General features: G+C 41.3%; 1 protein-coding gene across 2 annotated transcripts in view; it reads left to right on the forward strand.

Annotated features, from left to right (window-relative positions):
* Positions 1 to 11,990, forward strand: part of pde8a (phosphodiesterase 8A) — a 43,849-nt gene extending 31,859 nt beyond the window's left edge. For both annotated transcript variants that reach the window (XM_047580071.1, XM_047580072.1), the window contains 10 exons: positions 39 to 109; positions 2,404 to 2,568; positions 5,063 to 5,111; positions 5,274 to 5,409; positions 5,519 to 5,717; positions 6,549 to 6,766; positions 7,694 to 7,826; positions 8,523 to 8,687; positions 8,812 to 8,941; positions 9,312 to 11,990. In XM_047580071.1, coding sequence (XP_047436027.1) covers positions 39 to 109; positions 2,404 to 2,568; positions 5,063 to 5,111; positions 5,274 to 5,409; positions 5,519 to 5,717; positions 6,549 to 6,766; positions 7,694 to 7,826; positions 8,523 to 8,687; positions 8,812 to 8,941; positions 9,312 to 9,418 — 1,373 coding nt within the window. In that variant the 3' untranslated portion in view covers positions 9,419 to 11,990. The remainder of the gene's footprint in view (positions 1 to 38; positions 110 to 2,403; positions 2,569 to 5,062; positions 5,112 to 5,273; positions 5,410 to 5,518; positions 5,718 to 6,548; positions 6,767 to 7,693; positions 7,827 to 8,522; positions 8,688 to 8,811; positions 8,942 to 9,311) is intronic.
* The last annotated feature ends 3,333 nt before the right edge of the window (positions 11,991 to 15,323 follow it).

The following is a 15,323-nucleotide window of genomic DNA, read 5'->3' on the forward strand; positions in this document are numbered from 1 at the left end:
AACTCAAATTATTATGTGTTTTTCTGTTTTTTTGCCAGGGAGCTCACAGCGAAGACACTCGTCAATGGCCCGAATCCACTCCATGACCATAGAGGCGCCCATCACCAAGGTGGGTTAAGCTCCTCTCCCCGCTCTCCCCTCCTAGCCTCCATCATATGATTAGCAGCTCTGTGCTGTTGTTCCATATCTCATGACTGAGCTCTTGGTTTTGTACAATTGCCGCAACCGCCATGAGCGCTTCTTGTACAAGCTGCTAGCGCCGAGTTTAGAGGTCACGCACATCATGTCGAGAGGAGATGGGCTGATAAAATGCCACATTTCATGCACAAGACAGGAAAGTATGTTGGACCAGAATGACCTGCTGTTTCGGTGGTTTCTGCAGTCTGCAGCCTGGATAGTCGGAAACAGAGAAAGTCCCCAGGGAGGGGTCATATGACACACTGCAGTTCCTCTGCTGTATCATTTGACTGTGCAGTCAGTCCCTGTAGGCGTCATCCTCTCCAGAATAAAGCGCCGATAGAACTGCTGGTACTGTGTGTGTATATGTGTGTGTAAGTGAATTAGCTACAACTTGTGTTCTTGCACATGCTCGCTGTCCTCGCTAAAGGTGTTCATTGCTAGCTGTAGCCTTTAGTTCTTCGCTTTTATGCGTATTTGAGGTGCACGGTCCATCTAGCACCCTTGTGTCTCATGTAAAGGTTGCTGTAAGGCCTCTCTAAGAGATTATTTGATCATATGCTTTTGTATGTTGCTGAGAATTGAATTATATACGTCCTTTTATTTATTTATGTGTTTAAGTTGGAGTCAGCATCAAGTTAGCTCCAAAGCATGTGTCACGAAGTCCTTGTAGCCAACAGTTAGCACGTGATAGAAGAGCATCTAACCGCACATCATCACTTTTGCTTTTAGGTTTCTGTAGGTTCTGGTAAATGGACTGACCAAACTGTTTCCCCTTTTTTTTTTTTAGTCCGACACTTAGCTTACCATCTCCCCACAGCAACTTAATAATTAATGGGCAGATATGTGCGATATTGATCTCGTAACCCTTGGCGAGAAATTGGAGAATTAAGACCACGCTGCAGATGCTTTCGTCTGTTTCCTCTGGCTTCCAGTGTGTTTTAGGATTGATTTTTGCTTCACAGTTTTATGGGGGGGGGGGGCAAACTTACACGTTACATAAAAAAAAAAAAAAATGACACTTCCGTTCCTGTATTAGGAAATTGCAGCCGCTCTTCTTTGCAGATCACTTCAGGTTTTGAGATATTTTTAGGCTGTCTTGCACGCACAGCTTGTCTGGGATCAACCTTCAGATTTCCAGTGATGTTCAAGTCAGGGGGACTGAAGGCCATTTTAAAAACATCAGCTTGCATTTCTTAAAGTAACACAAGGATCCCGAGGCAGCTTTGGAATCTTGATCTGGCTCGTTTCGTGACGTAGAAGACGGCCTCTTCGCTTTCTTGTCCAGAATTTTGCTGATTGCCTTTTTCCACTCCCTCTTCTAAATCAATCTTAAACTGTTTTCTGTATCGCTGGCTGCCACGCAACTAAAACTAAAGGAGAGTGTTTCTGCTTAACTGCTGGTGAAAGTGTGAAATGCTGCTCCGTTATTTTTTGTTTTTTTTTCTGCAAACATACCTATGGTAAGGATTTTAACATCAACTCTTCCTAAAACGTTTACCTGAATGTTAACATTTAAGAGTCGTGGTGCGTATTCACTCGCTGCGCAGCACAAATTTCCTGCTGCTCATTTGGCACCGACATTGTTTTGCTTTACATAATCTGAAAGATTTGCAGTTTTATCTGGAAGTTTTCTTTGCGCCCCCTCCCCCAACTCTACTCAAGTTCCCTTTAAATACAGTTGCCTAATTTTTATGACTGAATAGAAATAGTGAGCTGGAAGTACTTGATTAGCTTTATTGGCCTACTGCTTAGAAGAGCCCATTGTTACCGCGAGGTACCTCTTGTGTGTTCACATGCCAACGACTGCAAGTTTATTATGAAATGAAAAATGCATTCGTATTTATAATCTCTTTGGTTTCACATTTTTTCTTTATTTCGCAAATCAGCAAAGTGTGTCATTTTCCCAGCGGTGTCCAACTGTATTCATGACCTTTTTGTCCCTTTTGTAAAGTGTGTATGGTTAAAACTGCAGGGGACAGCAGAGCCTTTGTAGTCCGGCCCCAGAGGCTTGAGATGACCCAAATAAAGCGGGGACCGGGCTAAATGTGTACATACGCGAAACGTTTTCTCTCTTTCATTTTTGAAATTCCTGCCCAGTAAATATCATCAACCGTATCATTTTCAGTGCTAGCTTTTCTGCGTGCATAGGTTTTCCACAAAAGCAACAAAAAATGTCAAGAGTAACGACGAAAGCCTCTCGTTTTTTTTTTTTTTATCATCCAGGTAATCAACATCATCAACGCAGCGCAGGAAAGCAGCCCCATGCCCGTGGCAGAGGCCTTGGATCGGGTACTAGAGATCCTGAGGACCACTGAGCTCTACTCCCCACAGCTGGGCACCAAGGATGAAGATCCCCACACGAATGACCTCGTGGGAGGGCTGATGACGGTAAGCGGCACATCCTTTAGAGCGTAAACGGCCTTGAAGAAGCCTGAAACACCCAAACAGCTTCCTCCCATTACGTCTGAGTCGACTCCTTTTATGATAGCGCTGGAGTATCCACAAAGCGGCCGTCTCGGACGGAACTGTGACGCGTCGAATTTTCGAGGAGCGTTCCTGAGCGTGGTTTGTTTTTTGATTTCTGTTAATTTTTGGTGGAGGGAGGGAGGGAGAGAGGGAGGGAGGGAGGGAAAGAGATTAACAGACAGCAGTGGTGAAGAACAGAAGTAGAAAGAGTGCCAAGTTGGCAGTCTTGGCAACAACCCCAGAGGAAGTGTTAGATTGTCCTTTGTGCTCCTGTAGGCTGGAGAGGAAAGCCCACCCCACCCTTTCTTTTTCCCCCCTCTCCCTCCCTCCCTCCCTCCCTCCCTCTCTCTGTCTCTCTCTCTCTGCACACAGTCACACTCACATGAACCTTTTCCTCTTGACTCCACAGGCCTGGAAACATCCTGTTCTTTGGATCAGATGAATAAGCATTGCTTTACTTATACATGTACACTGTGGAAACATTCAACATTTGTTCTGATGGAATGTTTGTCTGGGTTAAGGGAATATCATTTTTTATTTTTTTTAAAAAACTTTTTTATGTATTTTTATCTGGTGTACCGGTTTATGAAGTGGCCTCGGTCTCCAGTTTGCTACAGTTTGAAGGTGCGGGTGTCTTCTGAACTCAGAGGACCCGGTGAAAATGAAGAGACGAGCTGTCATCTTCCTGGGTAGAAGGGCTTAAAAATAGCCAGTGTGTACAGGGGCAGCGCCACCATGAGACAATGCTCGGGTCAAAGATGAGCCAGTCTCCTCTTCCTTTTTCACGTGTGAAGTAAACATTTCACTCTGTGACACACACCCATGTACTCACTTACAGCCCAGGATAAATATGTACAGTGTATAACTTAGCACCAGGATGACTGAGTAACACATGACGGACGTTTTTACAGCTGACAAGTGACAATCAGTCTTTTTATTTCCTGTTTTTTTATTTTATTTATTTTTTTATATAATGAGTTGGTTTTATATTATGAGATTTTAACTGATCTCTAGGACTTGCATTGACATTAGCCTGGATTAAGATGCTGTTAGCCGAATGCTAGCGTCAGCGTGCTAACATTTTCAGTGATAGCGCTCTAATTTAATACGAACATGCACACAAAAATGTTTTTATTATTATTATTGTAATTATTATCATTAACTCAATCTAAACTAAGGACTAAAACTAGGTGTCATATCTGAATTTAGAATCTGTCTGACAATATTGTGAACTCAGAAAACTTACTTCATAAAAGTAAAAATATATAGAACAAATGTCTTCAATTTAAGTTAAATTTAAGCCTTTTATGAGTATTTTATTTAAGACTGTCTGCGTGAGTCAGCTGCCTCCATAAGATGCTGGATTTCTGTTGTTGTTTTTAATTTCTCCTGACAAAAAAATCTCATAATAAAAAAAATATCAGATTAAATAAATAAAAAAAAATAAAAATCATTTAACAATAAAAACAGAGCTGAGCAAATTCACTCTGGAAATTAGCTAAAAAAATTTACTGAATTAAATTAATAATAATAATAAAAAGAATAATATTTCCGGTACAAAAACGTCATTTCAGCCGCTGTTAAAACATTTCCCCATTTAAATTCTTAACAGAGCACCAGAAGAGCTGGATCATTATACGTCTCACCTCATGTTTGATTATTTGGGTGATGAATTGTCACCCCTCTGATGAGCCCCGTTTGCTCTCACAGCACGCTGCGACGCCCAGAGGAAGACTAATGTGTTAATGAAATAAGTCGCTGTAGATTATCTGACATACGGACATAAATTCTCATGGTGACGTGTCCGTCGTGATCAACACAGCTGGTAGATGTGGTAATCATGTTTTGAACTGCGTGTTCGTTTCATTACTGTGTTAGTTTAGTTGTATATGTTGGAGGGACACGTGTTAATATAGGAAATCAGGAGGATCTTTGTATGTTATATTCTTTTTCCTATTCTATATTTTTTTTTTTTCAAAAAGCAGTAATGAATAAAACTGAGATATAACCAACGTCAACCTCTTTTTCAAATGACAAAAAAAAAAAAACGAGCTAGCGAATTTAATCAGATCTGGCATTTCTCTTATTTTTATGAGTCATTGAAACATCTGTGATGGTCAATACAGATGTTCAAATCTATCTCCTTGTGGCCTCCACTTCACATTAGATCTGATTTTCAAGTAAATGTCTCCCAAATCCAAAGTTTCCAAACAATTTCTCTGTCCAAATTATTCTGAGGTGATCGCGTTGCTCCAGACACCGAGTTGAACTCCATATGGGACTGGAAATGATGAATGCTGGATTTATTAATTGTGTTTATACAGTCAGGGTTTTTTTGTACTTACTCTACATCTACTCACTCCCTGAAACTTTCTTCCTTTTTTAAATTTTTTTTATTTTTTTTTATTGTTCACAGGATGGTTTACGCAGATTGTCAGGAAATGAATACATCTTCTCCACAAAACGTGAGTTTATATAAAGAACACAGCATGAAGGGTCACGTTGCACCTTTTTAGTTTTATGTTTTCCAGACTCGTCCTTATTAAACACGAACATCATTTCTTTCTTCCTGTGGTTCAGCCAGAGGTCTGAATGCCTTTTTTTTCTGGTTCTGTTTTTGCTCACAGAGCCCCACCATCTCCCCAGTCACCTGACAACTCCCCTGTCGTTAAATGACATCCCCCCTCGTATCGCCCAGACCATGGAGAATGAAGACTCTTGGGACTTTGACATCTTCAACTTGGAGGCTGCAACCATGAAACGGTTTGGGGACACCACTATACCCAATCTATATATATATATTTTTTTTTAAGTAAAAATAAAAATGGGAATGAGAGCTTGTATTAAACTATCTTGGTGAATCCTCCTGCAGGCCTTTGACCTACTTGGGTCTGAAGATCTTCTCCCGCTTTGGGGTCTGCGAGTTCCTAAACTGCCCTGAAGCCACTTTGCGCTCCTGGCTACAAGTGATTGAAGCTAACTACCACTCCAGTAACTCCTACCACAACTCTAGCCATGCGGCGGATGTGTTGCATGCGACGGCGTATTTTCTCTGCAAGGAGAGGGTTAAGGTAAATGAGCAACTGAAGCAAACGTCTATTAAATGCATGAACTTTCTGCACAAGAACATGACGGTGCATAAGCTTCCTGTGAAATTAAACAGGTGCATGTTTCTGAAGGTCGACATACTAACTTAGCATGGGCTGCAGTATATGGATAGATGCTGGGTGTTTTCTGCACCTCATGCCTCGGTTGTCAAGTGCTCCGTCGGGGGCCGACTCTGTCCTAGAAAGCGACCGTCTTGCCCAAGTGTGTCAGTGGCTCAGTAACCGGTTGCACTGGTTAAGCTGATTACCAAACCCATCTATTTCTGATCTCGGTGGAGTGATCTTTCATTGGCTTAGCCAGCGGACTGGGAGGTTACATCACGAAAGATTAAGAGATCCCTGGAACTTTGCGCACGGTTGCAAATGTTGCAAATCGATTAGAAAATGAGGATTTTTCATTTCAAAGTCCTCAGTCCTGTGACACAGGGGACCCTGCAGGCAATCACCCTTTGAATAAAATTAGTCACTGACTCCATTCGAATTAAAAAAAAATAAAAAATCTAAACTAGACTAAATTCAACAAAATTGTAAGTACACCTGGGTGACATTAGTCAGCAACATGTTTTTGGTGCTTTAGGAGAGATAAATTAATGCAGCCTACAGGCAAATTGGGACGCTCATCACCATGTCTAGTGAATGTAGTAGAAGGTTTTCAATCATTCAAAACTGCCACAACTTGCACCAGACAACTAGCAAGACCAAGGTTGTGATATACCGTGCTTTAACTTTACTTTGCTTTCATATTTCTACAATTTTTTTTTTGTTTTATTTTATTTTTTTTTTGTGTCGCAACAGCAAAGTTTGGATCCCATTGACGAGGTGGCCGCCCTGATCGCTGCTACCGTGCACGACGTGGACCACCCGGGCCGCACCAACAGCTTCCTGTGCAACGCGGGAAGCGAGTTAGCCATCCTCTACAACGACACGGCCGTGCTCGAGAGTCACCACGCAGCGCTGGCCTTCCAGATCACCACGAGAGACGACAAGTGCAACATCTTCAAAAACATAGAAAGGTGGGGAGGCGCTGGGAAAAGACCGCCGCAAAATTAGCTCGGTTGAGCTGAAAAATAACCGCTTTAGTTTTAGTTTAGCTTTAATTTAGCTTTAGTGAGCTTTAGTGAAATACAGTATTTATACGCTGCAAAGACAATCAAATCATCTTGTATTAAGAGATAAATCTGCTAATGTGTTTAAAATTCGTAAAATAAGCACAAATTTCTTGTCTCTGAACAAAATATAAGACATCGTTTGATTTCTTTGATACAAGGATTTTTTACTTTCGTGATCTTTTTTTTTTTTTTGCAGTGTATGTGTGCCTCCGGAAGAGCTAAAAAAACAAACAAAAAAAAAAAACACTCTTATGACTTTCTATTTTTGGCTGCAGAGTTCCTTTAATTTATTTCTAATTAAATGAAAGTCATGAAATGACTGTTGTGTAATTGAATGATTAAACTTGGAACCTAGCTGAATGAAAAGAAACAATTGATTTGTTAGGTCAACAAATGTCTTCTAATATATCAAAATGGAAGATTAGCACGAGTCACATTTTTATGTATGAAAATAAAACAACATGACCTTAGGCATCGCAGCAGATAAGCAAAGTCTGCCTGGGAGTTGATGAAAGTAATATTGTGTGTGTGTGTGTGTGTGTGTGTGTGTGTGTGTGTGTGTGTGTGTTGAAGGCATCAGGGTAGTAATGTGATTTGAGTCCCAAAACAGAATAGCTCACATGTGCTGGTCCCCTCAGAGGGGGAAGGTGAAACAAAGCGTTCATTCATCGCCACTGTCACTGCCTTCAGAGAGGATAGGAGGGGGTTCACATGGGTTTCCATGTTATTTACCACACTTGCTCTGTTTTCTCCTTGTCTTCTCTCCTCTTTCATCCCTCTGATTCCTCTCTATCAATCTATCTGTCTGTCTGTCTGTCTGTCTGTCTATAGGAACGAGTATCGAACATTACGCCAGGCCATCATTGATATGGTGCTCGCAACCGAGATGACCAAACACTTTGAACACGTCAACAAGTTTGTCAACAGCATCAACAAGCCTCTGGCCGCTCTGGAAGAGAATGGGGTGAGATTAAAAATTAAATTATTATTATTTTTATTTTATTTTTTTACCTGTGTGCAAATATTAATTTTCATCATTGTTGTATGTCTGTGAACGGAGGACACATCACCGTGGACGAGCATCGTTCTTTAACACTGTTGAAGCCACGATAGTTTAAGAGCTTTAGGGATGATGGTGCTGGTTCAGGGGGCTTGCAGATATCTCTGTGGGGAGAGAATTTTACAACTCGGTACCATCTTTCTCGTCCGTGTGTGGAATGCTCAACGCAGACATTTAAAAGTCGTCTTGCCTTTTAAAGGCAGGGATGGTACCAATAAATGGTTTCAGACCAATTTGGGGTTTTTGGTGTTAATTATAAAAAGAGGACTGGTTTAGTTAATAAAAGGACAACTTATACATTTTCATTTAATAGTAACCTCCAGACTGGATGTATAATACAAGTTTGCTCATTGTGGATCAGCAAAACAGACCTTAAATTTTGACTTAGATACTTTGTAGCGAATTAAATTGCTAAATTTTAAGCAGTAAATCATGTGACTTCATTAAACCTGTTGTACTCGTTAACACATAACTCTGACTATATAAAGAAGGTGGTAAAGGCTCACTTTATCTCCCCTTTGTTTTTCATAGACTGTTCATCCACATATCAGTTATCAGTTTTGTTCTGATAGTCTTCTCTCTCTCTCTTTTTTTTTTTAGGGAAACAATGATGAGGAGTCCGTCAAAAGTGTTCTGACGTCTCCCGAGAATCGCATCCTGGTCAAACGGATGCTGATTAAGTGTGCAGACATCTCTAATCCATGCAGGCCTCAGGAGCTCTGTATAGAATGGGCCGGACGCATCTCAGAGGAGTATTTTGCACAGGTAAAAAATAAATTTAAAAAATGGAGGCGGATCCAGCAGGCAGCAGCCGCACGGCGTGCTTTCTTTTTTTTTTTTGTGTGTGTGTGTGTTTCATGCATTGATTGTTCTTCCGTCTCTGGTGCAGACGGATGAGGAGAAGAGACAAGGTCTACCGGTGGTCATGCCTGTGTTTGACAGAAACACTTGTAGCATCCCAAAGTCCCAGATTTCCTTCATAGACTACTTCATTACGGACATGTTTGACGCATGGGATGGTAAGACTGCACACTGGAGACACGCAGAAAGCAATAACCGTGAATGCAGTTAGCTGTAGAAGGTGTGATGTTTAGAAATATCAAAACTGAATATATAAAAATTAGCAATTTAATAATGTGTTTGTATACTTTAAATATTAGAGATGTACCAGTTAGATTCATAAGGTCAGTTCCTTTGTGTTATATTATATAAGGATGAATAATTTAATACAGGCAGATGTATAGATATAAAAAGATTAAAAAATATTTTTTTTAGTGGTATCACATTAGTATTGGGAATTCGGGGTTTTGGTATCACCGGTTATCTTGTTAAAGTGTTGTTGTGGGACGTAAGTAGTTTACATAAGCCAGTTTGTCCTCTTGTCTCCAGCTTTTGCAGACCTCCCCAATCTTATGCAGCACTTGGACAACAACTTCAAGTACTGGAAAGGCCTGGATGAGAGGAAGCTGCACAGCCTGCGACCGCCTCCAGAGTAGGTGCAGCTGCAGCGTTTCGGTCCTGGGACCCTGCAGTCCGGGGCAGACCTCCTCTCTCCCTGCCAGTCCAGCCAGCTAAAGGGCCTCCTCGCCTTCACTCTCCTGCTTCTGTAGCACGCCGAGCGTCCACTTGTCTGTCCACACAGAAACCACAGAAGGACTTCCTGACGGGCAGTTGGAGCGGTAACGTTGTTGGCTTTACAAACCTGTCAGATGAGAACTGTGACGAACTGACACGGACACACAGCATCCTTATGAACTCCTTATAAACTGCCTCTCAGGCATCCACAGTGTAGCTGGTCAAGTAACATGAGTGAGAGGGGGAGTTCCTCACAGGTCCTCCTGGCAAAGCATCCGTCCCCTGGTTACCATGTGGGCCGCTCCACGTGGTAAGAGTAAAAAAAAACAAAACAAAAAACTGCTTGTTCATCGAAGGAGTGGATGGAAGTGTGGTCTGCATATGAAGGTGTCTAAACCACATCAGGCCATATTATCACTTTTGACCTCCATCCCTGTGCTCGCAACAAGACGGGAAGACTCACTTCTGTCCCTGGAGGCCACACTATGAAAGAACACTCCACTGCTATTTTTTTTTTTTTGTTGTTGTTGTTTTTGTTTGTTTGATTGTTTGTTTTTGGGCAATATTTTCATGTGTCCTTCAGAAACACATCCAAGCTGACTCGTCGCCGTGGCGACAGACATAAGACGGGATGCTTTCTTTGTGGGTCAGGGAGTGGACCTTCATTTAAGGCCACTGCTGAGAGACAAAAACCTCAACGTCACGATCATAGGTATCTAATTACGGAAGATTTGGTATGTTAATTTTTTTTTTTTTTCTTAGATGTTCCGTATTTTCTATATTAAAATTCATCCACCAATTAGTAGACAAATAAGAACAATTTGAATTTAAAAAAAAAGAAAAAAGCGAGAGAAAAGCCAAAGCTAATGATGACAACTACTACTATGACTCTCAAAAAAAATTCACTTCAATTGTTATTCATATGAAGCATTACCATGTTAAACATTTTTATTTTCTTATCAAAAGTACAGTACCAGTTTGAATGAACACTTTTGTATTGCACTGTAAACAATATTAGAAATGTCTACGTCTCAGTGATTTGTCCAGGGATGGGATGTTGCATTGGAGAATAAGCTGTTATCGTTGATCATCTGGAGTGTGTGTGTACGTGTGTGTGCGTGCGCGCGCGTGTGTGTGGGCGTGTGTGGGTGTGTTTTGGTTGTTGGCGTTGAGTGCGTGGGTGTATTCATTGTTGCAACAATCCCTTACTCTTGGTTTAATGCTGTAAACCGCTTGACATTTGACAACAGCAGAAATATGTGAAAACATTTTGGACTTGAAAGTTTTTTCTCCCAGAAATTTTTGTATCTGGTTTATCCTACTGAAAAGACTGCCTTATTTTATACAATATTTATACAGTACATCCCACTGTGCAACTACAACAGACATCTGGAGTTTTTATTATAAACATAGTCAGAAGGTTATGTTCAAGTAAATCTCAATATTTTTATAGACAATGAATTTTACACTGGATTTGCAGCAAATGAGATCAACCATTATAGCTATCTGAATACCTGTGAATGGGATGGTCACGCAGAGCATGTATACAGAGAACTAAATGGTTAGAGAAGGATGTGGATCGCAGAGTTGTCTATCACTGTCTTCGAGCGGCCTCCTAGAGGCCGGCTTGCGTTGATTTATGATCAAACATCTTTCTATTTTGGCCACTTTGTCCAACATCCTTATACACAGACCCAGGGAACAGCTTTTTGTTCAAGGTTGGATTCAGATTAGGATACTAATATATGTTAAAGATTGTTGCTTATTAAGAATATTTCCTCTTTAAACAGTATATAAATACCATAACAGCTAAGCAAATGGTGGTCGATGAGAAGTATTGACCACAATTATCTTTGTTTCTCTCTTATGAAAGAAGAATTGTACACTCAATCAGGGGATTTGTTTGTTCCTTCTGATTCACATTTTGGTCTGAAGGCACGGAAAAAAATAATTTAGAAACTATTCAATGAAAAATAAAAAAAATGACGATTATATGTTTGCCGTCTAATTCCTGCAAGATTTCAATGTCTTCCCTCCTAACTGTTCTGTCACTAATTCTTTATGGGCCTTATAAGATTTGTAAATGTATTGAATTTTTGCACTTGGTCAGGCTCTCTAAATACCCGTTAGGTTACTTGCCGGGGTCCGTGTATGCTTTGGTCATTGGATTTTCCTTTCAGAAATGGATATAAAAAAAAAACACAAAATTAGTGGTTATTTGATTTTCATTTTAAAATTCAAAAATTTAAATCAAAATTCAAGGCATCAAGAGATAATAATGGATAAATAAAACTTTAATAACCAGTCGATTTTCATTTTCTGTTTCCAAAAGCAAAGAATTAAATGAAATTTTAAAATGAAAATCTAATAACTGCTCTCCTTTTTTTTTCTTTTTTTGTTTTTTAATGTCCATTTCTGAAAGGAAATTTCGTAATCTTAACTTTCAAAGATAAGAAATAGCTTAATACAATAAAATATTTTTTTCCTCTTTTATTTTTTTTTCTTTCTTTTTCTTTTGACTGGAGGTATAAGACACGTCACAAATACCCGGTGGATGAGAATCTGACTTGGACATCAAATACACCTTCAGTTAAAAGGACTGAGATTTTTCTTCTAGTTAAAATACCAGCTACCTGCACTACGATGGGAACAAACCATAAAAACAGCTGTACTCTTCCAGATCACAGCATTTCTCATGTAAAGTATTCTAGCTACTCTTTTGAAAGAACATTGTGCAGCGTTAATGAACTGTTGATATCCCTCATCCTCGCAAATTTTTTGATCCAACATCCAAACGGCAAGATAAAATCATTTCTGTCCAAACACGTACAAAAGACAGTTACATAAATGAGCCACAGTTTTGAGCTAGGTAAAATGCTTAAAACAAGTCTCATTCTTCATTCAGAAGTTACATACTCTCCAATTCAATCTTGCTTTGGCCACAAAAGCTACTTGAGGATCCTTGCTTTGTTGAAAAACAACGTGATTGAAGTTTAGAAACAATTGTGGTCACAGTTATACTAAGACAGTGTTTGGTGTTGGTAGGAAGTGGGAAATAAACAATGCTGTCCCGTGTCTAAATTACTGTGTCAACCCATCCATCCACCACAACCTCCTCCCTGCAAGGTTCATTGTTGCTGCCTGCTGTCGACAATGTGATCCAACATCTTTCCTGTCCTGGAGGTCAAGAGCCAATATGTCACACTAGCTGGTGCTGAGTGCTGCAAAAGGCAGAAGATAACTGCATGAGAGTGATCTGCCTCAGGGACAGTATTTTATTTTATTTATTTTTTATTATTTTAAAGACGACTCATATTAAGAATCCAGACACCAAAAGGAAGTAATACACAGGTTCTGATTATAAGCAGTAAATAAATACTGAACAGAAACATTCCATTCGTAATCGGTGGCAGTGGCTTAATGTTGCAGTTTGTAATCTGGCTGCATATTCTGTCTAAATATGCGAGAAAATGTTGATTTCTAACTACTAATCAGTACATGGAGTTTCTAATTTGGAATTTTTTTTTGTCAGAGGACAAATGGAGAGGAGGTCAGGAATAATGCATCCATGATAATGTGGGATATGTAGTATTTTATGAATACCTTTTTGAGTATGTTTAATTATTATTTTAAAACGGCTTATGATGTACAAGTATACCCCTCCAATTTACATAGCATTAAACCCACACTAGTGATGTTCAATATCACCAATTCCTTCCAGATACTTTGTACAAATACACCAATGGAGGAATCCCCAGGCGCTCCCAGACCAGACAGGAGATGTAATCCCTCCATCATGTCCTGGGGCGACCCAGAGGCCTCCTACCGGTGGGACATGCCCAGCACACCTCTAAAGGGAGGCGTCTGGGAGGCATCCTCACCAGATGCCTGAACCACCTCAACTGGCTCCTCTCGATGTGGAGGAACAGCAGTTCTACTCTGAGCTCCTCCCGAGTGTCCGAGCTCCTTACCCTATTTCTAAGGCTCAGCCCAGCCGCCCTATGGAGGAATCTCATTTCGGCAGCTTATATCCACAATCTTGCTCTTTTGGTCATCACCCAAAGTTGATGACCATAGGTGAGGGTTGGAACATAGATTGACCAGTAAATTGAGAGCTTCACTTTTCTGCTTAGCTCTCTCCTCGCCATGACAGAACGGTTAAGCGCCCGCAACACTGCAGACGCCGCTCCAATCCATCTGTCGATCTCCTGCTCCATTCTACCCTCACTCGTGAACAAGATCCCAAGGTACTTGAACTCCTTCACTTGAGGCAGGGCTTCCTTCCCGACCCGGAGTGAGCAATCCACCCTTTTCCGACTGAAAGCCATGGCCTCAGACTTGGAGGTGCTGATCTTCATTCCAGCTGCTTCACACTCAGCCGCGAACCGCCCCAGCAAGAGCTGGAGGTCGCAATTCGATGAAGCTAAGGTGACCACATCATCTGCAAAAAGCAGGGACGAGACCCTCTGATCACCGAACTCGACACCCTCCACTGCCCGACTGCGCCTACAAATTCTGTCCATAAAAGTTATGAACAGAACCAGAGACAAAGGGCAGCCCTGGGCAGCCGGCTATAAGTCTGACTTATAGCCGGCTACATGGACCGAACACAGACCGCTTCTTTGGTACAGGGACTGAATGGCCCTTAGCAATGGGCCTTCTACCTCATACTCCTGGAGCAACCCCCACAGAATGCCCCTGGGGACACAGTCTCCCATTTCCCCTCCAGCACCCTAGCGAGAGTAAAGAGCTGGTCCATGGTTCCACGCCCAGGACGAAAACCGCATTCTTCCTCCTCGATCTGAGGGTCAACTATCGATCTGACCCTCTTTTCCAGCACCCTGGCGTAGACTTTCCCAGGGAGGCTGAGGAGTGTGATCCCCCTAAGGTTGGAACACACCCTCTGGTCCCCTTTCTTAAAGATGGGAACCACCACCCCAGTCTGCCACTCCAGAGGCACTGGCCCCGATGTCCATGCAATGTTGCATAGGCATGTCAACCAAGAAAGCCCTACAATATCCAGAGCCTTGAGATACCCAGGGTGGATCTCATCCTCTCCTGGGGCTCCACTGCCAGGTAGTTGCTTCACCACCTCAGTGACTTCTGCCCCAGAAATTGGACGGCCCAACCGCAGGCCCTCTGTCTCTGTTTCCCCTAAGGAATACATGTTGTTGGGATGGAGGAGCTCCTCAAAGTATTCCTTCCACCGCCCCCACCGAAAATGGTGTGGGCAAGTTGGCAATAATACTGGGACATAAATGGCACTGGAAGTCACCTTTATAATATTAAAAAACAGGTTGGGATATTAAGTAAAAAGGCTGGACAAGAACCGTAAAGAGGAGGCAGTTATCACTCGTTTCATCATTCAGGACACACTGGTCTAAACTGTAATAACACAGAATCTGTCCAACATGTGCTGGTTGAGTATAAGGCCTAGAGGAACAAAGTGAAAACAACAGTGAAGAAAATAAAGTTAGTTTCACTGCAGAGAGCCTCCTGGGTGAAAGGGGGAAGATAAGGTGCCTGAAGGGAACAGGATTAACCCTTTAACATTCTGCTAGGTTGTATATGGGACAGCAGCAGCTTTTTGCACCAGTCAGAGCTCTGTGCACAAGTTGTGTTTGAGTAAATGCTTCATCAAATATATAATTTTCTCCTGATTTAATTGAGAAAAGTCAATATAGGATTCAACCAACACAGCCAACACAACTCAATAATACCACTGAGAATGATTCTGAGTTGTGGCTTTCAAAAGAGACCAACACCATGCATGATAAATGGAACATCATTCAATTTACTATGTCCTAAATGCGAATTTATTTTTTG

This window comes from Mugil cephalus, chromosome 3, assembly GCF_022458985.1.
Source record: "Mugil cephalus isolate CIBA_MC_2020 chromosome 3, CIBA_Mcephalus_1.1, whole genome shotgun sequence".
NCBI lineage: Eukaryota > Metazoa > Chordata > Actinopteri > Mugiliformes > Mugilidae > Mugil > Mugil cephalus.